The 24,717-nt window shown below is 35.3% G+C and overlaps 4 protein-coding genes across 7 annotated transcripts; 2 read left to right on the forward strand and 2 right to left on the reverse strand.

The window, feature by feature from the left end:
• Positions 1-477: 477 nt before the first annotated feature.
• LOC111005562 (putative amino-acid acetyltransferase NAGS2, chloroplastic) lies at positions 478-6,988 on the reverse strand. 2 transcript variants are annotated; one of them, XM_022277096.2, is made up of 10 exons: positions 6,296-6,988; positions 4,834-4,921; positions 4,444-4,652; positions 4,168-4,319; positions 3,357-3,867; positions 2,667-2,764; positions 2,322-2,433; positions 2,033-2,192; positions 1,284-1,356; positions 478-925 (listed from the first exon to the last, which is right to left on the reverse strand). In XM_022277096.2, the coding sequence occupies exons 1-10, from the start codon at positions 6,683-6,685 to the stop codon at positions 772-774; spliced, it is 1,947 nt and encodes a 648-aa protein (XP_022132788.1). In that variant the 5' UTR covers positions 6,686-6,988; the 3' UTR covers positions 478-771. The 2 variants fall into 2 exon arrangements, with proteins under 2 accessions (XP_022132788.1, XP_022132789.1); XM_022277097.2 differs by lacking the exon at positions 6,296-6,988 and adding an exon at positions 5,057-5,473.
• Positions 6,989-10,038: 3,050 nt separating this feature from the next.
• Positions 10,039-12,117, reverse strand: LOC111005379 (DUF4228 domain protein). Its single transcript, XM_022276854.2, has 3 exons — positions 11,547-12,117; positions 11,302-11,441; positions 10,039-10,340 (listed from the first exon to the last, which is right to left on the reverse strand). The coding sequence occupies exons 1-3, from the start codon at positions 11,797-11,799 to the stop codon at positions 10,185-10,187; spliced, it is 549 nt and encodes a 182-aa protein (XP_022132546.1). The 5' UTR covers positions 11,800-12,117; the 3' UTR covers positions 10,039-10,184.
• Positions 12,118-18,570: 6,453 nt separating this feature from the next.
• LOC111005643 (heptahelical transmembrane protein 4) lies at positions 18,571-22,127 on the forward strand. Of its 3 annotated transcripts, XM_022277227.2 has the most exons (5): positions 18,572-18,745; positions 18,839-18,938; positions 19,270-19,532; positions 20,316-20,640; positions 21,219-22,127. In XM_022277227.2, the coding sequence occupies exons 3-5, from the start codon at positions 19,273-19,275 to the stop codon at positions 21,870-21,872; spliced, it is 1,239 nt and encodes a 412-aa protein (XP_022132919.1). In that variant the 5' UTR covers positions 18,572-18,745; positions 18,839-18,938; positions 19,270-19,272; the 3' UTR covers positions 21,873-22,127. The 3 variants fall into 3 exon arrangements, with proteins under 3 accessions (XP_022132918.1, XP_022132919.1, XP_087981432.1); XM_022277226.2 differs by lacking the exon at positions 18,839-18,938 and having other exon boundaries at positions 18,571-18,745; XM_088125306.1 differs by lacking the exon at positions 18,572-18,745 and having other exon boundaries at positions 18,757-18,938.
• Positions 22,128-22,267: 140 nt separating this feature from the next.
• On the forward strand, positions 22,268-24,063 carry LOC111005891 (glycosyltransferase 6). The gene is given in 5 exon segments (XM_022277558.2): positions 22,268-23,205; positions 23,208-23,650; positions 23,653-23,777; positions 23,779-23,871; positions 23,873-24,063. Coding segments are annotated over 5 exon segments (1,245 nt in total). The 5' UTR covers positions 22,268-22,718; the 3' UTR covers positions 23,970-24,063.
• The last annotated feature ends 654 nt before the right edge of the window (positions 24,064-24,717 follow it).

Consider the following 24,717-nt stretch of genomic DNA (forward strand, 5'->3'; position numbering starts at 1 on the left):
TTTATTATAATAAATAGTGTAATAATAATATCAAATAAAGTGTAAAAAAAATTTAGCCTTAAATTCAAAATATATAATTTATTACTATTAAGTAAAATAATATAAGTAGATCTAAAAATTATTATAAATAATAATTTTTTTTTCAATATAAAAAATCTCATAACATTTTAATTAATGTAATTTTATATTAGTTATAAATATATAAGGGTGTTTTGGTAATTAGCAACGATTCCAAATGGAAGTAAACACCATGAATTGATTTCTTATTCCAATTCCAGATATGTTCAAATAAACAACATCAATGAAATAATATTTTCATTCCAATTGATTTCATTACGATTGATTTTCATTACGATTGCGAGTAATTAACATATTTTCATATCAATTCTATTCAACGTGTTTACTATATATACTTCATGTGGTTGGAAAATTATGAATACAAGTACAAATTACCCCACACAATCCATTGCAATGATATAGAGAATCGAATTTTTATTGGTGAGACTTGTAGACAACCTTCTTTTTAGTACAATGTTTACAAGTCTTGGTATACAAATACGTCGATGGTAGGACGACAAACATCGATACAGTATAAAACAATTTAGTACCATGAGAACCAGGTAGCCAAGAGGGAAAACTTGCTTTCTTATGATCAGGTGATAGAACATGTGTGCTGACCAGTATACAGAATGCTTCTTCTACCACGCAGCCCTACTTAAAATAACTACATTCGTGGATGAGACGACTTTGATGCTTTTGCATGATCAAGCATCAAACAAACGTCCTATCAACGGTACCGATCCTGTTCCTATCTGGCAACAGCTTCTTCATGTAGTACTTCGATTTCCGGGATAGATTTATCTTTCTTCTCCTCTTTTCGGGTATCGATTCAAATGAACATTCTGAGAAACCACGCCTCACAAACCTGTTAAAACAAGAAGTAGGGCATCATTTCCTTCCATTTCCAATCAACTAAACTATAAAAGCTATAAGATAACCATGAAGATGAACATGACATTTACCAATCTTCTCACACTGCCATGTAAGATGGATACAAAATTTTGATCTCAAGAACTAGTTATAACCTTTATTGGACCAATCGGTAATGGAAAATAATTACTAGACCAAAATCATATTGGAGATTGTGTATGTAAAAGGGATGAGTAATGGTAAAGCAACCAGCAACATACTCCAAATTTTGTTATGGAGCCCATCAATGTAAAAAAATGTTAATAAGTCACTAAAGAAGAGATGCAATAAAATTTGGTAAATAGGATACGAACCAGTCTGCAGTTCGAGTTGTCAGAAGAAAGAGCCTATCCAGTCCTAGGGAAGAGGCCTTCTTTTCAATGTAATCTGCAGTTCAGTAAGCAAAATTATCCATCAGTAAATGGAAACAGCAAGCACACAGATCACCCGAACTAGTAGTTAGAATCCCATGATCCTTTAACCGTATAATCTTCGGGTCGATTTACAGAACATTCACAGTAATTGTTTTATCTCACTCGGAGATTGGACATGATTATCTGTTAGCTTTGGTCTATACAGTTAGTGTGTTCACTTGCCACATTACAAAATTCAGCACTTAAAAGATGAGATGTAAACATTCATATTAAATGGTTCAAATGGTAATCCAACTACTTTTATATCAGAAAACAATTTTTCTTGTAGACTATGCTGCTTCACAATAATCAGAGAATTCAAAGAACTTATGTTAACACTCATTTCAACTACCAAAAAAGAACAGAACAAGGAATTATATGGGTTTCAGAAAAAAATGTTCCAATTATTGATTGTTTAAAAAAATTCACAGTGCAAAACTGACCACAGCGCAATGTCTAGGGACCCTATTAAGATGCCACCTAAGAGCTAACCGATCATTGTACCGTACCATGACCGAATAAAGTATAATACAATTAAGCAGACAAGCACTCCATGTCACCATATACAGAAATTGTAAGACGTGACCTAATGAGTTGAACTGGAATCGCTACTTTCATTTAGTATGTGATAAAGCAATTCAAATACTTACCAAGCAATTTATCGCCTTGTCCTTGTCCTCGGCACTCTGCAGAAACTGCAATGGCAGCAACCTCTCCACACTTCTCTTCAAAGTAAGGGAAGAGTGCAGCACATGCAATGATTTGACCTTCTCTTTCGACGACAACAAATGAGTCCAATGTTTCAAGTAGCTGCAACGAAAAATGAGTCAAATTTTCATTTAATCCACATAGGAAAATATCAAGCAATACCCACAGACTAAATAACTTATGGGGCAGTGGTTAAAGAATATGAAAAATATGGAAGCTGGGTGTATGTACCTCTTCGTCCGTTCTCCGCACCAGGGTACCAGACATTTCTAAAGGTTGTATAATTTGTCTAATTCCATGAAGATCGGTTACTCTGGCCATTCGGGTTCCCTCGTAAAGATCACTTGAAACAAAAAGTTCATGGAACACATTAGTTAATAGATCCAAAGTAGCTTATTTTGGTTTTACTTTTAATCTTCTCAAATGTGTTTTTAAAAAGTTGAAAAAGATACCCAACAAATTTTGAAGAAGCCAGCATAATTTTTTAAAACAAAATCATTATCAATCAAAGCCTTAATAATTTTTATTTCCAATTATAGTTGGAGCTTGGTAACTCTAATTACAAAAGAGACTTACCTTGCTACCATAGTACCCATTCCATCTCTTTTAAACAATTCCAGCAATAAAACTCCTCCAATAGTGCCATCTAACAAATGTACTCTTTCAACACCACCCTAACATATGAAAACAAATTGAATTAACCAATTCAAGGCAATCGCCAACAAGAATTGTAAATATTCATTCCTCAAATATTTGGATGGTTGATATAATTTTCCAAGAACTGAGCATTTATTGAGCCACATACAATGAACAAAGATTGAGTGTAGACGAAGGAAATATCAGATGATTTCAAATGATAGCCCAGAAGTGGCTCACGTGATTATGACTTAAAGCATAACGATTTCAATTTGAAATAGTTAAAAGGAGTAAGCATGTCCTCATTAGTTGAAACACTCTTCTTTATATTTTCAGTACACTGCTTGCTCCAAAAAAATAACTGACAGAAACTCGGCTGGCAAATTTAAGGCTGAATAGAGGTACCAGAGTTTTAGGAGAACATAGTTCCTTATTTGAAAAGATTTGAAAGAAACCCAGCCTCGGAGTTTTTTTGTTAACAAATGATTAGTGTTCTTTCTTGTTCCTGAAATGTGCCTGTGTGAGAGAAAGATGGCGAAAGTATATCTGAAGTACAAATTTAAGACAGTTAGAAAATTGGAATAGAGACACTATGTAGGAACATATTCAGATTGGGTACTGGAGGTTTACCCGGCAAACAAAAGCTGCAGCAGCTAACTCCGAGAGGTAACCATTCAAGTGGCTATTCCGCTCACCTCCAATGGCAAAACCCTGTTCAGTCGACCAAAGCCCGTTCCCATTACCAAACCCAACTCCATTCTGGAATGTCGGAGTATGGTGGGAGTTAAAACGAACTCCATTCTCGAATGTTGGAGTATGATGCGAACCAAAACCAACTCCATTCTGGAATGTTTGAGTAGGATTGTCCAAAGCAGCCTTTCCATTCAGTGGATGGATACTCCTACTCGAATCATTATTGATATAATGATTCGAATGAGCGAAATCTTCCTTACCAACAACTTTCACATAGTTTGCAGCTATCTCACATTGCTTAGCCCTTTCACGAATTAACATGTCTGCTTCTTGAAGAGTCAGAAAGCTAATATGCCGTCCAGCTTCATCCAGAATAGGACCATCAATAATGCATATAAGCTTATCGGCTCCAATAGCCAACGCGCATGCTGTTGCAACCTCATATGTACTGAAATCCAAAAAAACCATATCATTAGCAACCAGGCTCTTCCTCTTTACGATTTCAATCTAAATTTTCACCCTTTTAATTTAACCTCTACATTTATAGGAATTTAAGTATGTATCAGGGCCATCCACTTTCTGTAAATCACTTCACAAACGTGAAAGAGAAACGACTTCACAAGCTGATAAATAATGGAACGTGTGTGATAGACTGAGTGATCGAACGGCCGTAAAACAAACCACAATTATAAAGGAATCAACTAATAACAAGCTTTGACAACAGATAACTACAAGCATCATTGCATACTTGCAATTCAGAACTTCGCCAGAACTAGAATAACCCAGGTTGCTCAATATAACTATACAACCACCATCAAGCCTCTCACGCATGCGAGCTACGTCTACTTTCTTAACTTCACCCGTTGCCCCATAATCCACACCATCAACAACTCCCCTTCTCTGCAAAAGGAGATTAACGACTCATTCTACAAATTTACAACTAAAATAATATCCCAAATTCACCACAAAAATATCAGATTCATCTCAAATACCACATTTAGTAGACCAAAAAGGTTTCTTCTACCTTGGCAGCAAGGAAGTTGCCACTAACAACGCTTACACCGACTTCATGCCACCGTCTACTATCACCATGTCTACGAATGTTGCAGATAGAAGGTCCAGGGGAAAGCTTTGCCTCTATCATCACACGTATGCCTCCAGCTGCTTCCATTGCAGCTGCTAGAGATTCATTGTCCGTAATCCTATATTGACCAACAAACTTCGGCTTGCTTCCTGTAACAGGAACAGACAATTAAAGAAACATATTTAAGGTCAACATTGAGAGGAAAAAAAAGACTAAAAAAAGAACAAATTCTTGCTTCACTGTACTAAAGTAACAATAATAAAAAAAGTGATCCAAGTCCTTGCGTCAGCGAATATTGCATGTAATATACAAAAAGAACGAGTTATGAACCTCTCTCTGCCAAGAGTTTGTCAATTAACACGTGGGTCCCTGGAACAAGAACGAATCTGATTCCAAGGTGATGAAGAAAAGCAATATCCTGCACATAAATACAGTTTCAACATGTTAATTCAATCCAGAACTGAAACTAACGAAACAAGCAAGAACACAACGGATTTAAGCAATTCAGAACACGAGAAACAGACACATTACAGAGATTGATGATAAGTCCTGCCTTTAGAATAAGATCTAAGTAAGAACTTGACACAATCTCCCCAGAAATCATCACAACGAAAGTGCCTCCTCTATGGGCCCATAAGTAAGGCCACGCCTCCCTAAACCACCGCACAAATAGCTTATCCTCAACGGAATTGTAATCCTCTTCCTCTTCCCCAACCACGCTATGTGAGTCATTGAATAGACTTCGTCCTCTTGATTTTTCCCTAACGCTCTTCTTCAGTCCGTTGTCCCACAATACTACCCTATTGAAGTTAAACCTCGCCGCCCCATTTCTGAAACAACAGTTAGAAGGGAAAGTTCTCGCCGAAAATTCTCGGCGAGTTTGCAAACAAACCCGAGAGCTCGAGAGAGCGGTGGCCATGGCAGAGAGAGTGACAAAACACGTTTTGGCCTGTGAGTTTATGATTTAAGCCGCCGGGGTTTAACTGTCCACGGTGGTGGGGACCAAGGCAAGTTCCGGCCGCCGACCGCCCAGAAAAAATATCGTAAGGTTATGGACATTTGGGCCACGATGAAAATGGGCCAAGCCCAATCCTTTTCTGGGCCTTTTGGGCTAGTAGTCACTGCGACACGACCAGATTGTTTAGAGCATCGAAAAGATTAGAGAAGAAAAAAGGACAAAAGATTTTGAAGAAAACAACGTGCAGTTGAAGACAGAAAACGCGACCAAAAGAAAATGTTCAGAAAGCAGAGTTTTACACTTGGCCCTTTGTGTCCCCCTGTTTTCTATTATTATTACAAAGCCCCTCAAAGCGACGAAGAGACACGCAAGATAGAGAGTCTCAGTCCTCAATCATATCCATGCGTTTCGTTCTCAACTTGTGAACCCACTCCTGATTTGCCCCGCACAGCGCTTCCACCTCACAAAAACTCCCTTTTTTTTTAATTTTAATTTTATAAGAAAAAGATAAAAACTTGCAGTGGGTTTGGTCCAAAGTTTAGAACTTTTAAATAATCGTGTGACGTCCAACACTATATTTGAGTTAAATTAAATAATTGACGAAGACCTTCGAAGTTAACTAAACGAAAAAAGGATTCCTCGTGATGATCTAATCGAGGGGGCCCTCTCGATAATTCCTCTCTCACTGTGCTGCATCTTAATTCTGTAAGTTCCCTCTTAACTACAAACAACTACATGTTTGTACAGATTTAGTAGAAATATCTGTTATCATTTTGAACTCAAAGATTAAAGAAAACAAAAAACAAAAAAAACCCATGTTTATGAGAGAGAGACCTTGAGCAGGGCATGGAGGCGAGGGCTTGCCACTATTTCTGCAGATATAACGACGACAAAAGTGCGGCCTCTATGGGAGAAAACATAGGGATAAGCATCTCTGAATTCCTCAATAAATCTGCTGTCTTCTTCAGAAACTTTATGTGCATCATTATTATTGCCATTGGCACCAATTTTCTGGGCCTGATCGGTCGTTTTGACCTCCTCCCACTTGCATCCTTTCACAGCCGCCAATCCCAAATACCCCTTTTTAATTCTCCCACTGTCATGCCCCAACGGAGCCCCAATCCTCCGCCGGAAATTCTCTCTGCACCCATAGTTATTGAAGCTCCCACCCACGCCCACACCCACCAGATTCCACTGCCAAGAACTCGAAGTCAAAGTAGCCATGCCCGCCGCCTCTCCTTTTAAAACACACAATAATTTAAAATTTCAGAGAGCTGTCGGAAGTTAGTGGAAAATTGGGAGAGAGAGAGCAGGGGAAGAAGAAAGGCAGACGCGGCGAAACGGTGGGGGCAAGAATGGAATCAACCGACAACAGAACAAAATTTTTGTGGGAAATTGTGTCGTGGTGATAAATATTAGAAGAAAGGATGGGAGCGGTTGGTGAGGTTCCTTCTTTGTTTAATATCGCAACTTAACGGAGTGATGAGCTCTGCATCCATAGACGTAAATTATATAATATAAAAGCCAGTCCATATCAATTATTTGAGAGAGAGACAAGAACACCAACACCAAGTGATGAATATTTATATGATATTATTCGAATTTTAACACCAATATGCTTATTCGATCGCTTTAATTAGTTTAACGTAAAAGTTCCGGTTTCTTAATTGAGCTTTTTCAATTTAGAAATCAAAAAGAAATGAGGAGGGCCGGGGTTTCCGTTGCACGTGACTGGCAACCCGGGAATATTCACTTTGTAGAGGAGGAATTTCATTTGGTTGTGGGCAATTTAGTAATTTCGTTATATATTTTTTTCTTTTTCTTTTTTTTTAATGATAATTGGGGAGGGTTGGCCTGGGTTATTTATGGTAATGGGGATGTGAAGTGGAATAATTATGAAATGATGAGATGGGGAGAGGAAGAAGAAAAATGGATGGATGTAGGAAGCGGGAGCATAAATACCGATAATAATAATTGAACGGAATATGGAGATTTTATTTAAGGGGAATGCACATAATTTTATTTTGCAAAAAATTCCGGAAGGAAAATCTTGAACTTTTTTTTTCTTTCTCTTTTTGGGGGGAGAACAAAAAGTCTTAAAACTTTTGGATGGGTCCTCTTTCATGCATGGGTGGCGCGTGTTTGTTATTCCCAATTATCTCTCGGTCAAAACTAAGAGCATCATTCGAGGAAAGCCCAATGGGCCGTTTGAGACGACGCCGTAGAGAGCAAGGTTGAAGCCCACTATCATTTTAATTGAATATTGGGCTTATAAACTTCACCAGATCGTAGTACGATGCATTTGGCATGGGCCCAAACCTTGACCGTAACCGTTGGAAAATATAAAACAGGAAATTAACAAAAATAATGGCTAAATCAGATGGGTAAAATTAGATAGAGAAAAAAAAAACGTCTAAACGTTTCAAACTCTTATGTTTTTATTTTATTTCTGATATGATACTCAAAAGACTACATATACACAATAAAATATAAGTGAAGTATATACACAATAAAAAAAATATCAAATGTTAAATGTATCTACTCTACTCTTTCCCTTAAATAGGAAATTCAAATTCCCACACTCTCAAATTTGTTGCTGTAATTGGTATATTTGACTATCCTATTGGTATATTCGACTATTCTAGCTTCAGAATGTCTTGATGTTTTATCTCAATTCTCATGTTGTTGAGTCTAAAAAAACAGACACACACAATTGATGTGCCCATAGTTTGTTTATACGTCAATTTCATTATTAATAAAGTGCAAGAGTTTAAATTACTCTCCAGATCTAATAACTACGATTGATCCATTTTAGTTCATTTTAATTTAACAACTTAATTAGATTAAAACTCAACAACTTTTTGAATCTTCACATATAATTAAATGCTATATTCTTCAGAAAAAAACATATACATCGTTTTCTTATATCTGATTTAGGATAATTTATTAATTTTAGTTAAATAATTGCTTTTGTCACTGTGGAACCCGTGGACTATACCATACCCTCCACGAAGCAAAAAAGTAAAATCAATAATTAAAAAAAAAAAAAAAAAAGTGAGGCCAAAGAGAACATGAGATGGCAAATTGTGTCAAATGAAGACAAAAGTTAAAGACACCCCCAATGATGTAGATATATGTAGACTCCCTTTTCTTTCTTCTTGGACAGCAAAAAGCGAATTCGTCATTTTCCCACAAAAAGATGAACATGAAACTAGAAGCTACCCCAAACCACACCCAGCTTCCAACAATTATATAATATTGCTCAACTTTAAAATAATGTAATATGATACAACCAAAACAAAAACAACAAAAACAACGTCATATGTCCCATACACGTTAAACCAGAAAAAAGGCTTTTTTTTTAGTGGAGCAACCAATATCACTTGGGTGCTCTTCCATTCTCAACCACAATGTCATTTTTCTATCTTTCACGTTATATTTATCTGCACCTCCTTTTTCCCTTCTGAAGCCTATCTAAAAGGATTATTTTTTAACAGACAAAAAAAGATACTTATATATGAAGAGTTTGAGAGTTAAAACTCCAAATTAAGCCAAATCCACATAATGAGGTATCTCATATAGAGGCACGAAGGAGACACATTATTTTTGTCACATACTAAAATTTGAGATTTCAGACTAAAATTAGACAACATAATTTAGTATAAAACTAAGCCTCCTACTAATAGATCAAAGCAAATGAGTCTAGTTTAACAATTGAGGTGAGAAATAATTAGAATCTTTGGACATGATTTTAGTGAATCCAAAATAGATATGTGTTTTCCTCTTCTTTTGGCATACCAACATGTAGGAATGATTGTATCAATTATTACAATCATATAAGATCCGGCTCTTAGAAGTGCGCACCAAATGCAATTTTTTCAAAATAAATAATAAAAAATGGATATGAATATATAGTTTGAAAGTATAATAATTAGTGTAATTCTCTCCATCGATATTTTGCTCACATGTTGAATTCTTATAAACGGAGGTTATAAAAATTAAAGGAAAAAAAAAACCCAAAATTTCTTCCCTACACAAATCAAACGCGTCACTTATATTTTAGGAGTTATTTTTGCATAGTAAGAATGGTTCTTTGTATAGAAAAACACATTCACAAGCCAACCTCTAACAACTCAACATTCTTGATCTTTAATTATCATCCAACATTTTGTGGGGAAAAAAAATTCCTAACTGAAATTTACCCAAAAATGACGCGAGAAATTGAGTTGACAACCACCCTTTTTACTATGGAAGGTATAATTGACATATCGAAAAATGCTTTTCAACGATTGGAATTTGGATGATATATCATTAATATAGCAAATATCTATATATCAATTCTTGGTAATAAAATTTCTTTGATATTGACACGCTTCGGAATTTTATAACCACTATCAAACATGGCATATGATTTGCTTTAAAAGTAAACAAAAGACCCATTAATTAAAAAAGAAAAAAAGGAAGTTAATTAGTGCAAAATTCTATGCTAATTGATAATAATTTAAGACGTCTTAATAAGAGAGGGCAAAAATATGGAACGTATAAAAAGGTTAAGATCAGAAAGAGAGAGAAATGGGTCGACGCTAACTTTTTCTGGTAATTATTCATTGAAGACGATGAAAGCGAGAAAGGGAAAATTTGCAGGTGAAGATCACATTCATGGCAGTGTCTGTTTTTGTTCATATTTTGCCTTTTAATTTTTTTTCTTTTTTTTTCTTTTCCTTCAATTAATTCCAACTTCTGCAATACTTTGTAAGGCTGGCCTCCACTGACCCCCACCACCGTAATGCCTCCCCATTCCTCTGTGACCTCCGCCTCTTACGCCACCGCTGCTGCCGGCGTCGCTGCTTTCCGGTCTACGGCCCGCCTCCTGCTCCGGCTGACCATAATCAAATAATTTATTAGCAATTTGACCGGAGTGACGAAAAAGTGGGAACCTTTCACGTTTAAATGAAGATATGTTTTGGACTTTGTAGAGGGGAAAAGAAAGAGACCAAATATCTTCAACTTTTATGATTATAATCAAAGGAAAGGCCATGTTATTGTTATTGTTATTTTTTTTTTTTTAACACTCATCAACAAAAGCGGAAAAAAGTAAGTGTTCTTTTAAAAAGAGCCCCACCATTGATTTTTTTTTTTTTTAATTAAGCCTGTGGATTTAAATGGTTAAATTGTTGTTGAAGTTAGTGGAAAATGGAACTTGAAATCAAAATGAGTACGTTTTCCAAAATACAGGCAAAACCCCACTATGATTTGGTTCTTGAATAATAATCAATTCAACTTTTAAGTAAAGCAAACTGTATTTTCCGTTCCTAAATCCCTAAGCCACCACATGCACAGTCACAGCATGCTTGCAAAAGCTAATTAAATTTAAAACGCTCTTCTTTTTAAAAAATTAATGTGGCTGAATTTCTTTCTTTCTTTTTTTTTAAGAGAAATAAATAACTGGGTTGAGTCTGGAAATATATATTTGACTTGCTGAGATAAAATTGAATATCTTAGCTCTGCACTCTACAGCTCTACTTAAATTCCTGACAGGATTCATCAAGTGACCCATTAAAAGGCTTCCCTCGATATCCGCGGCCTTAAATTTCAAACCAAGTTCAGATGCTTCCTTATTCAGAGAAAACAACCTTTTTGCTTTGTTTCTTTCAAATTTTGGCTTTTAATCACAGCGCAATCATGAAAATAAATAAAAAATATATATATATATATATATATATTTTTTTTTTCCATCGAATTTCTCTATAGTCTTTTCGTATTAGACCTCAGTTAATTCCAAATAAAAAAAATAACAAACAAATAAATAAAAAGATCCAGTTTTTTCTTTTTATTATTACCTTCGTGCAATCTTCGGATGAATTGGGATTGGGAGCAGAATCCGAGTCCTTGACCTTCATCCCAACGGAAAGCGCTCCTCCCTCTTTCAGCAACTTCCCCAGCTTCACGCATTTCTTGGCAGCAAACTCCTTCAATACGTCTAAATTAAACAAAAACAAAAACAAAAAAAATCCCGATTATTAAAGCAGAAAATAAAGTAAAATAGAGAATATATGTTTTGATAAATTTGAAGATGATGAGGCACCTTCGAAGGTGATGAGACGGTAGAGATGGCCGATGAGAAGGGTGTCGTCGGGGCGGAGGAGCTTGAGGTGCTTCAATGGGGCGCCAGTGTCGGACTTCAAAGTAGAGGAGGTGACGACGAGGGCGACGTAGTGGCCGGGGTTGGCGTTCATGATCTCGTGGGCGCTGACGGACCAATAAATCCTCTGGATCTTGTTGTTTCCGGGATGGTGAATGAGCACCGTGGCCGCCTCCGCCGCCTGACAGTTCCCCATGATATGATAATCCTTTGGGCGCGTTTTGGTCAAATTATATGGATGGAGGAGGGTGAAGAGGCCAGCTGAGATGGGGTTTTGAGTAAATGATTCTGACGGTTTCCTTGATTGCGCTCTCGACGACGCACGTCAAGAATCTCCCAGTCTGATCAGCGAAGGACGTGACGTTTTTCCAGATCACCCAAAACGATGAAAGCAGCAGCAGCAAGAGAGAGAGAACGAGTAGAATAATGGAATGAAGTTGGTGAGTTGGTAATGGGTACTTATAAAAGAGAAGGGGGACGAAGAAGAAGCAGAAGAAGAAGAAGGAAACGTAATATTGGGGTACGATGGAACTGAAACCTCTATCTGCTCGAAACGTGTAAGATCTGCAAACAGCAATTGGGTGGGCCTCAGCGTCTGTACACAAAGGAAGGGGATGGGCCCCACCTCCTTCCGTGGACGAATTGAATCGAGTATCAGAGGACCGGGTTGGGCCGGGGGCAGGATGGGGATGCTGACGTGGACACTTAATTTTGGGATGTGACTCAAAGTTGACGGGAGATTCCAACCTATTCTGCCTACGCAAAATCTTATGCCTACCTGTCCCTGACCCTCTCCCTTATTTAAACACTTTTTACCTTTGTCAAAATAATTTAACCTAGCCATTCAATTCTGATTTATGGGTTTAAAATTCCGTTTTAATCCCTACCCTTTTCTACTTTTCAAATTTTAGATTTCTTTTGGACTATTTTATTCCTTAAACTTTGAAGATATATATCTATATTGAGGGTAAAATTCAAACGGGTCACGTGTCAGATTTGAAGAGTGATAGTTAGTGGTGGGAACTGCAGACAACATGGAGCGTACGATTAAGTGAGTATGAGGTCTGAGTGTCTACTACATGGTACGAAAAGTGTGCCACCTGCAATCGTCAGTCTCCAAAAAGGACAAACTAGCAGGCGACAGTATGACCCTCGTGCTTCAAGAATGTCCTCGCATGTGAAATATTTGTCACTACTTCCTTAAGGTGGTCACTGTTATATTTCTCTCACGTTAACTAACTTGATCGTCAGAGACTATTGGGCGAGACATCGCACCAGTATCAATGATTGCTGTGGTAAGTTCATTTCTCTGATGAAAACTTAATCTGAAAAGACACGTGAACCTCTGTGAAACTCGCCATAACTATTTTGGTCATTGTAGCATGTGTTGTCATCGATGAGTAGGATATTAAATAGCAAGATTGGTTTTTTTAGATTCAAAAATTAAAATTAACAATATGAAACAAAATATTTATTTTTCAAAAATTTAAAGAACTAACACAGATATTTAAAAAATTAAGTACCAAAATAGTATTTAAACTTAAACTATTCCTCCATATAGTTCTAATGTTATCTAAGTGTGCACGTCTTTTTGTATATATTATCGGTTCTAATTTTTAATCATATTATTAATATAAAAGTTATTTGAGATTCATTAAAACCCGGGTTAAATATAAATCAAAATAGTATAGTGATAAAATAAAAAGATAATTTAAGGATATTAAATAGTATCATGTTATTGGTAAGGTGGATCTATAAGTAACAATTGTTGATGTGTCCTGGTATGGAGAAAAAGGTTTTCAATAGTTCTATTTTCATGTTTGCTTGGCAAAATTGCAAACTTATTAAAAGGAGAGAGAGAAAGATGAATTTTGACGAAAGGAGCTGAATCAAAGTTGACATTAAATAGATGGGATCCATTTTTCATAATTTCTCCCTTTGCAATTAATACAATCATAGGTATTATTGACTTTTCACCCATTGTAATCATATGGCAAATAAGATTTCGGATGGGCATGGTATGGCGCTCACTTTTGGGTTATAAATGTCAATATAAACTATGTTATATAAGAACTACGTACTGTTTTGTAACTATATGAAATTACAGCTAATTAACAGTTGGATAAAAATATATATTTGTCCCCAAAAAAACAGTTGGATAAATAAATAAATATATATATATATATATTTAAAAAAAAAACTTGAGGAACTGGTATATTACAATTCAGATTATGTTTATTACTTTCAATTCATTGAACCAAATTGATTTAGAGAATGTTTAATGGACCTATTTTTTCAAAAATAATTTTAGATGATGTGATTTAAATAGTAAAATATTTTTCATATTTAAAATTTGAAATTGAAAATAATATTTAAAATGTATAAAAATTTTGATGAGTATATTATTTCCGTCAACAAACTCAATTTGTTTTTGTTAAAATAAACAAATATAATTTATTATAAATTATATAATATTATAAAATAATAACGGCTTTAGTTTATTTTGGTCTGTGTACTTTTAAAATGTCCATTTTAGTTTTTATATTTTCGACTTTTGTTAAATTTAGTCCTTATATCTTTTTCGAAACGCTCGTTTTTTGTCTATATAATTTTAAAAAGTGTCAATTTTGATTTTTCATTTTTATTTATAACTCATTTATTTCAATCAAAATTTTACCATGCACTTCACTCACTGAAATTTTTGAAATATGGCCATAAATTTATTAAAAGTTTCTACCGTGCATACATTTTGTGTTAAAATTTTACAAATAGGGAAAAATGGTCACTTTCCAAAACTACATATACCGAAATGAACAAAGTTGAGTATAGAGACCAAAGGAGAATTTAATAAATAATAATTATAACATATATATGTGTGAATAAATTAATTAATCATGTTTTAGGTTGGACTAAATATTTAGCTATTTTTATTCTTTACAAATATGTTGCTAAACATACACTTTGAACCGTTTTAAATTGAGATTCAATTTCTAGATCCGTTGTCAAACACGTATTTAAAACACTGAAAACGTAGAATATAACTATATATGTGGAGTGTTAAGAAAACTCGATGATCTGAAAAATTCAATCAATTCAACTCAAGGCATACAGTTTGAGTGGGATTAGTTCAAAGATTCATTTGAGATAAATTTGGGTGGAACAAAATAATATTTTTGTATAACTCCTCTTTAAAAAATACGAGGAAAATTATTTTTTAGTACAACATTTGAGTAGATAATAATTTGAAGTCACGATCTAGTCGGAGATATGTAACTTAACTAATGGAGCTAAAAAAATTGGAAGGTTCGAAGTTGGGAAAAAAAGGGAAGTAAGGACACGGTGGATTTTTAACAAATGTCTTATGGAATTTTAACAAATGTCTTATGTTGGTCTTTTTTTTTCTCATTATTGCGTCTTGAAATGTTATTTTACCAAAACTGTCCAATTTCTTACCGAATTTGTATTATGAAAGTCAAACTCCAACCCGATTTGACTCCGATTTTTTTAAACGCTGAACACAAACGCGGTGCCGATTTTCCACCATGCCATCATTAATCGCTTACCCGCCACCATATTTTTCGGTCTAACCTTTTACAGTAACAGAACTAAAATTGAATTTTCTAGTACAATTCTTAAGAGCGGAGATTTGAACGATATTTAAATTGAAATATATGAATTAATTAGTTGAATTATTTAAAAATTAATAAATTATTTGATTAAAATTTTCAACTAAAAATAAATTAATTCTTTATCTATTATGTTATATACGGAGTGGTGTTTCTTTTTAATTAATTTATACTTGGCTAACAGTTTCTTTATTTTATTGTTATTATTTGGAAAAAAATTAATATTTTAATTACCGATTTTTATTTGACTCTGACGTTCACATTTGCTCTAATAATATTTAAATATATTTTTCATTATAAAGATCATATTCGGATTGGTTCCTTCCATTTAATTTCAGGTGTTTCTTTTTCTAATTTTTATTATTTTGTGAAAATTTTAATATTTTAAATATCGCGTTTTTTTTTCTTCACGCCGGTCTTCATATTCCCCCGAACGATTTTCAAATATATTTTTCGTTATATTGATTTTAAAACTCAAATACAAATTCGGGCTTTTAAATTGCAATAATTGGGCCCGAAAACCTAATGAACTTTACTTTTTGTAAGTCCCAGCGGATTTTGGACCAGGCTTTCATAAGGCCGTCGATTTTTCCAAATATAGCTCAGTTGGGCCATGAAGTTGTAACCATTTTCGCTCTCAATGTGACGTGGCACATCTACTTTTAAAAAGTTCAAGAAATAATTTTAAATATTGTGTTTTAAAATTCACAAAATAAAATTTGAAAATTTAATCTAGCTTGAAATGAAAATATTATGAAATGGGTATGATTAAAATTTTTTGTTTAAAAAGAAAATATAAAAAATTACGAATATAGATTCTTAATTTAATTAAATATCAAAATTTAATAAGTAATTTATCTTAAAAATATAACCGTATTCTGTACCAAAAATATGATCTAAAATCACGTAATATTTTAAATCTTTCATTTTCAATGTGATAGCAAATGACGAAATTTATTTCAAATAAACCAAAATTTTGAATGAGCCAAACCGACCATTATTCTGAAAAAGCAACATCCACTCGTCCAGCAACTCGACAATAAAAAATTGACAAAAAACTTTCCATTCTCGATAATCCGAACAAATATTCGTCAACAGAAGGGAAAGAAAAAAATCTATCGCAATTATATATATATTACAGCCCGATCGAATATCTTGTAAGGTCGACTAATTCACCGAAGATATATGCATATTTTTGCAAAGATAAATTTTCTTAAGGAACCGCATTTTTCAAGTCAAGACATACACGTGGACTCGTGGAGGCCGCCCTTATCCATGCAAATAAAATGTTTTCAAATGGCCCACTTTTTTTTTTTTTTTTTCCTATCTTGTTATTTTCGTGGCCTTTTTCTTATTCAAACAGTCTGGTTTATGTCGTTTAAAATCACTGCTCCGGATGAAAATTACTTTATGAACTTGTTTGTTTAATTTATCCAATATATCTAACTTAAATTTTTAAGTTGAGGGATAGTTTCTGCCTAACACAATTTATATTTATTTTAGAAATACCTTGTTATTTAGTTCAGTGTTAATAGTGGGTGTGAAACTGATTTAAGAGTACTTTAATACCGTTTCTTCAATTTTTTTTTATATTTAATATAACAAATATGAGATGTCAATACAACAACCAACCAACCTCAAGGGAAAAAGTAAATATCTTGACCATTAAATTATGCTTATGCTAACAATACTACTTCTTCATTCTTATACATCAAATTAGAATATCGGGTTAAAATGAAAAAGATAAGTAAAAAAACATACAATAAAATTATAATGCCAAAAACGGTTAACTGGTGTATGTACTATTAATATTCATGGAGGCTATTTCAAAATCAATTAACAATGAAAGGAGTAGTTCATGTCTATCATAGTCGTTACAAAATGTTCACATTATAAAAACCAAAATGATAAAGGATACAAGCTAAAATTAAAAAGGCTAAAATTAAAATATAAAAGAGATTAACGATTAACACAGCGTTATGATAAAGATTTAAAAATTAAAAAACTATATTACAAAAAAGTTCAATACATTTTTTTAATGATACAATAACATGGGGAGATTAAAATCTAAAAAAATTGAGTAAATAATGTCTTTTAACCATACTCTTTTCCTTAAGAAAGGTAGATAGTTGGGGAAATTTTAGTTAAGATAAATCACAAATAATACATTTTTTCCCCAATTTCACTGCCCTAAATAATGAAAATATAAAGAAACAAATAAGAGCAAAAAATGGGGAAATTTTCGAGAAAGTAAGTCATAAAAAAGTTTTTTTTGTTTATAATTTACCTAGAGTTGGTTGGCAAATTATTATTTATTTTTAGTTCTAAGGCTATAATTGAAATGATTTATGAAAAGTAAATTAATGTCATTATAGGTATTAAAATCATTATTTATAAATTAATAAATTTTGAACTAGCAACTTTATATTTCTGAAAAAAGGCAATTGCCTTATTGGCAACAATATAAGAGTATATATATAAAAGGCAATTGCCTTACTAAATCATGTTATTCTTTTTAATACGAGGTTGAAATTTGAATTTAAAGATCTTTTTTTTAGTATAACATGTTGGGATAGTTTGAGTCCTTTCCAAGGCATAATTTTGAGAATATGCGTTGGAAGGAATACGTTCGATCAAAATAAATGATTTTAGTCCTTATAAAAAGAAAATTTGACCTCTTAATTAGAGATATATGTCAATTACCTCTTGATCTTTTTGTGATAGATAAATATCATAACTAATTTAGGACATATATATATAATAGTTGTTAGGGGTGAATTAGAAACTTTGATATACAAATTTTTAGAAAACCTCAGTAAGTCAGCTTAGATCCAACAAGGTCATTGGCTCTTCGTCCAAGCACGATTTAAGAGCCAAGTTTACAAGACTGAATCCTAAACACGATCTTGCAGGTAGCTCTTGAACCAAATTTCGTTATCTGGAAATTCACGATTAATGGGACAGAGCCTTCCAACCCTTTTTTTTCTTCCTGTATTTAAAGAATTCAAAATAGGAAGATAGGTAAAGATCTTAGTTTTATCCCAAAGAAATCTTTTAGGAAAGAAAATTATGATATTGAAATAGGTATGTAAATGGCTGCTAGGCATAGGCTTAACAAGCACGGCATTTCAAATGACAAAGTTTCATATATATATATAATTTTTTTTTTTGTTTCTTTGATAAAATATATATTTTTTAATGAAGTAACAATGACAAAGTTGCATTAGGATATTATTAGCAAATATATTTTGAGTTCATTAACCAATTCAAATTAATTTCACAGCACAACTAACCAAATAAAATACTGGAGAGAAAAAATTGTCGGGTCCCGTTCAGGACTTAAATTTGCGCCAACGAATTTCCTACTCGGCATCTTCGCATCTTGCAACCGATTCCTCTCTCTCTACGTTGCGCCATTATAAATTCTCTTTCGTTAACATCTAAGCTTCCTCTCCTCGTGGGAGTCTCCAGCATCGGAATTCATCCACGCGAACCTCCCTTCTTCGTAATTTGGTGGTTAGATTTTTTTCCGTACTTTCTTGCACTTATTTTGGATTTTAACTTGATCGTTGCCTTCTTTGCTCCCATTTCTTTTTCTCCTCATTGCAGGAATCCGTCCGCTAATTTTTGCATTTTCGTCACTGCTGCTGGAGGGAACGAGGTTTGCTTCTGGACCTCCAGTATTCAGTTCGGCTTCTTCCAATTTTGGGTACTTTTTCTTTCTGTTTTTATGGGGATTTCTTCTAAGCTCGAATTCTCTGAGTTATGGACGTGTTTTGATTTCTAATTTTACCTCTGTGTTGGTTTTTGGAAAAGGGGCATTGAAAATAGTTTTGTTTTTCTTCTGTTTGATTAATACATTCTTTTAATTAATCGATTTCAAGACTTAGACAAGTAAATCTTGACGCGACATAAGAGATTTGTGCGCTTATTTGAGACGATTTGCAATTGTTTTTTATTTTATAATCTATCGGCTTGAGGAAGAACATAGGTAGGTTATAGTTCATAGCGGTGTTGTTGTTGTTTGTTTGGTTGAGCAGGGGATGGATGCGTATGATGAAACGACCGATAAATTAAAAACGTCTCCTGAAACAATGGAGCACCATAAGAAGTATTCTTCTAAGGAGGGAAAGGGAAAAAGATTGTGGAAGAAGGTCAAGTACCAGTTGGTTGAGTACCATGCGTTACCAGCCTACTTGAGGGATAACGAATTCATTCTGGGTCATTACCGAGCTGATTGGCCAATTAAGCAGACACTTCTCAGCGTCTTTTCCATACACAACGAGACTCTTAATGTTTGGACGTAAGGTTTTTTCTTTCCATGCTGCTTCTGTTTCTTGGAGATTTTTCAATAATTATTGAATTTTGGACGTTAATGAATTCGAGAAGAATATATGCTAGCACAGCGCATTCTTTGCTTTGATGTTGTGTACTTCTGATATAATACAAGCTTCAAATAAAAAACTTGAAGATTGCATTTGTTTATAAAATTAGCACTTTATTAAATTTAATTGCTTATTGGGTTGTCAAGCTTTACACTAGATGTACTAAGTAATGTGCTTCTAAGATCACTAGATTCCGTAGGCCATTGTGCATAATGTGGAAATTTTGTTTCCAGAAGGCCGTGGTGTCTACCACATGCTTGTTTGATGTCATTTTTCAAAGAGTATAGGTGTAGAGACAGGAGAAGCCTAAGTAATAATATTTAATGAGACCTCCAATCAAAACGGATCTGAAAAGGGTATAGACGAAGGTTGAATAAATCTTTAAGCTTCCATTGTAGAATCCAGGTTCATGACACTGTTAAAGAAGTTGCTTTATGCATATTGTCTTGAACGTTTTAGTTGAATTAATCTTTAAACGCAACAATCTTCTCTCTCCAAGGGCTGTTTCTCCTTTTTTTTCCCCCTCTCTTCCTTTCTTGGAAACTTAATTTACACTTTTGAGAAAATTTTCATTAATCATCAAAGAAATTTTGTGCTTAATCCTTAAGTTCAGCAGCGATTTTGTAATGAACGGTATGCAGTAGATTGATTCTTGCTTCCATGTCCATTCTCCCTGTTCATTTGAATTATGAATGTTTCAGGCATTTAATTGGATTTTTCCTCTTTCTCTCCCTGACCATATACACTGCGACAAAGGTTCCTAAGGTTGCCGACATTCATCCTCTTCAACATTTGCCTGATGTGCTGAAAAAAGCTGATTTGCACAAATTGCAAGCAGAACTCTTGGCGTGCCTTCCTTCCTTGCCTCACTTCCCCGATCTGCAGAAATTCAGGGAGGAATTGAAGACTGCATTGCCTTCAATGGATATGTTTTCGTCACTGTCTGGTTGGCATGTTGTGGAACTTTTATATAATTGCTTACCTGAGCGATTCTCCCATGGAAATCAAACTGATGACTGTGTTCTGGTAAGTTGTACGGTCAATTCTAGTCTTGAAATTCCAGGTTATTTTGTTGGATTCTATGGATTTTTATGTTTTTGTTTCTTGCTTCGTTCCTTGGGAACCATTCAGAAAAATTTGATTTTAGATTCCTCTAAAGGTCTATTCTAAAATCTCCTAAATTTTACTCTGAAACTTATTCTATAAACCTCCTAACTTCTGCTGTCCTAATCAAGATTGCGTTCGCTATTAGACCGCGGGTTTTATACCCTGACAAGAGTTCTTCCTTCATTGAAGATTTTCACTAAGCTGGTGTCCCTTACTGAGAGTTTTATCATTTATGTGACACTTGGGACCATTATTAGAAGCCTGATATTTCTGTGCATTGTTGAGTGAATTTCTTAAGTGGTTTATTGTGGCATTATAGTCTTGTCTTACTCTTACATCCCTGATCATGTATTTTCATTGGGAATAAATCCCAAGTAATGTCCTGACGATTTCTAATACTTAATGTTGCAGCTCTATATGTTAGTTTAGTGATAAATCCTAGAATTGCTTTGTATGAACTAATTATTGTCTCTGTTCTTATTTGTGATTTAATACAGAGAAATGTGAAGGAGGAAGTTGCCAACATGATAGCACCCTTAGTTATGAGACCAATCACCCGGTGGCCTTTCTTTGCATTCTTGGGTGGGGCCATGTTTTGCCTGCTTGCTAGCAGCACTTGCCACCTCCTCTCCTGCCACTCTGAGCGTCTCTCATACATAATGCTCAGGCTGGACTATGCTGGAATTGCAGCACTTATATCTACCTCCTTCTACCCCCCTGTTTACTACTCCTTCATGTGCTACCCCTTCTTTTGCAATCTCTATATGGGATTCATTACTCTCCTGGGAATTGCAACTATCTTGGTGTCCCTGCTACCAATGTTTCAATCCCCTGAATATCGCACTTTTCGCGCATCCCTCTTCCTCGGCATGGGCTTGTGTGGGATCGCCCCTATTCTGCACAAGCTTATCCTGTTCTGGGGCTCGCCCGAGGCACTCCACACAACAGGGTATGAGATACTGATGGGGATTTTGTATGGGCTTGGAGCACTGGTTTATGCAGCAAGGATCCCTGAGCGATGGATGCCTGGAAAATTTGACATTGCCGGACACAGCCACCAATTATTTCACATCTTAGTAGTCGCCGGGGCGTATACTCATTACCAAGCAGGACTGGTATACCTCAAGTGGCGCGACCTGCAAGGTTGTTAGATGAGAATATCAACAAAGATTTAGTCTGTTGGAATGTAGTTGAATATAAACGATGTGTATCTATGTAATTATGCAGGAGGACTAAAAAGGTCACTCCTAACACTGCACTGGACCAGCTTGAGATATCAAAACTCTCATGCTCCTGTGCTTATCATTTCCAAAAGTATGGTTCAATGATCGGTTTTATATTTGCAGTGCAGTACAGGTTCACCTATAAATTCGAATGAATAAAATTTTAAGTTTTTAAAGTTGTAACCATCCTGCTTTTGGCCACATTTTGTACATGGGTATCACTATTTTTTCCCGCCATTTGGTTGCATGTTAACTTCTTTCTATTCATTTCAGATGAAAATATCTCGTGTGATGTGAACTACATTAACAATCAGTATTTCAGAAGTAATTACCTTAAAATGAGTCATTAGGATTCATAATAATTTTTGAAATCGTATTCTTTTGTAATTGTTGATGAGATCAGTCGTATATATTTAATTAATCATGCTGTGCAAGGCATGTCACAGCAGCAGGGGATTTTGATGAGTGATTCTGTTACCATTTACGGCTGTGTCGAATCCATGATTTGTTTCCTTTCATCTATATTATATATTTAAACGGTAAGCATCCTCTCTGTCAGTTAACAGTCAGTCCACCATAACCAAGTACAGCCAAAAGCTTTTCAGGAATGCTATTCATTTCCCTCAATACTTTATTTGCCAACGAATCTGCAAAGCTCTACCTTCCAAATCACTATGTAAAGTAATAACAAAAATATTAGGCAACAAACTCCAACGCGGAGCCCTTGAAAATGGAATTGCCTTCTCTCACGCTTCGCAATTGTCAAATTTCTCCATGGCTAAACAAAGCAGAACCTGCTGGTTTTTGAGTAATCTTTTTCTCTTGCTCGGAGGAATATTTCTGGTTTTACTCTTCTATCCTAGCCTCTACTCTGCTTCCATATTTGAGCTCCGGAGGGGTGCATCTGTGGCCGGAGATGGATTCTCCGGCGAAATAGACCCGCCGGATCAAACCTTCTACGACGACCCGAAACTCAGTTACTCCATCGAGAGACGAATAGAAAATTGGGACCAGAAGCGGAAAACTTGGCAGGACCACCACCGACATCTCTCCGTCCGATCAGGCGAGCGTGTATTACTGGTCACCGGATCACAGCCGTCGCCGTGCAAGAACCGAATCGGCGATCACCTTCTTCTGAGACTCTTCAAGAACAAAGTCGACTACTGCCGAATCCACTGGCACGGCATTTTCTACAAAAACGCTTACTTACAGCCTAAAATGGGCTCGTATTGGGCCAAACTCCCAGTCATCCGGGCCGCAATGATGCCCATCCAGAAGCGGAATGGATCTGGTGGATGGACTCGGACGCAGTGTTCACAGACATGGAATTCAAGATCCCAGTGGAACGATACAAGAACCACAACCTGGTGGCCCACGGTTGGCCCAACATGGTTTACGAGGACAGAGATAATAAAAGCTGGACGGGCCTGAATGCGGGAGTATTGCTGATAAGAAACTGTCAATGGTCGATGGAGTTAATGGACTCATGGGTCAAAATGGGCCCCCAATCGGGAGAGTACAAAAAGTGGGGCCCAATACTGAGGTCGACGTTCAAGGACAAGCCATTTCCACTCCCGGACGATCAGTCGGCTCTGATTTACTTGATCTCGATGTCGTCGGAGAGAGAGAAGTGGGCGGAGAAGGTGTACCTGGAAGGGGAGTACTATTTGGAGTCGTACTGGATTGGGGTGGTGGGGTGGTATGAAATAACATCACCGGGGGCTACACGGTGACGGAGAAGCGAGAGGTGGGGCTGAGGAGGAGACACGCGGAGAGGGTGAGCGAGTTCTATGGGAGATTGAGAGAACCGAAGATCGGAAGTGGGCGGGCCCCGTCGGAGGCCCTTCGTCACGCACTTCACAGGGTGTCAGCCCTGTAGCGGAGATCACAATGTCAAGTATGATGGTGACACGTGTTGGAAAGAGATTGGAAGGGCAGGTGCTTCGCACCTATGGTTTCATGCACCCTGATCTCACTTCTTCCGAGGTTTTTCCTGTACCGTTTGATTATCCTCACACTCAATGATCAATCTAAAACAAATTATAATATTTAAGTATTAATCAGTTAGTAGATAAGTTAAACAGATTTTATTGTTGTGCACTAAAATATCTACTTTTGCTTTATTTTGATTATTATTTTTGCTTTTGCTTTTACTTCAAAAATTAAAAAAAAAAAAAAAAAAAAGTGTCGGCGCAAGGATGGTCTGCTGCTTTTTTGAGACAGACATTACATGTATTGTATGTAATTTTCCCCTTAAAACACGATACCCCTGAATCGAGGGATTTCCGTTTCACTGCTTTATATTATTACAGATTTTTCAGTATGTTGAAAATTAACTACTTTTAACGAGTATATTTTGAATTTATAATAAATTGACATACTTCTTTTGACTTTGTAGTCCCGAGTTCAAATTTTGTTGGCATGAAAATAGGCAAAAGCTTTTCTCGTCAATAAAATATTGTTAGGTGAAGTTTTGAATCGCTTTCAGAAGGTCTAATGTTTGGCCCGTTAATAGAAATATGTCCCTCTATTTATGAGCTTCCTTCCAAGGTTGAGACTACTTTTTTTCTTTCTTTTCTTAATTTTAGAAAGGAGGTACTATTCACTAGTTACTCTCTTGAAATCACATATCTATTAACTTCTGTTTAATTGTTTAATAATTATTTTAGGAAGACAGTCCAACTAATTATAAAGATCTAATAATTATTTAATAACTATTAGCATTTAGTGTTATCTATATTTTCTGAAAAATGAATCTCACTCTATTTAATTA

Source organism: Momordica charantia, assembly GCF_013281855.1.
Source record: "Momordica charantia cultivar OHB3-1 chromosome 1 unlocalized genomic scaffold, Mcharantia_2.0 BLBB01000001.1, whole genome shotgun sequence".
NCBI lineage: Eukaryota > Viridiplantae > Streptophyta > Magnoliopsida > Cucurbitales > Cucurbitaceae > Momordica > Momordica charantia.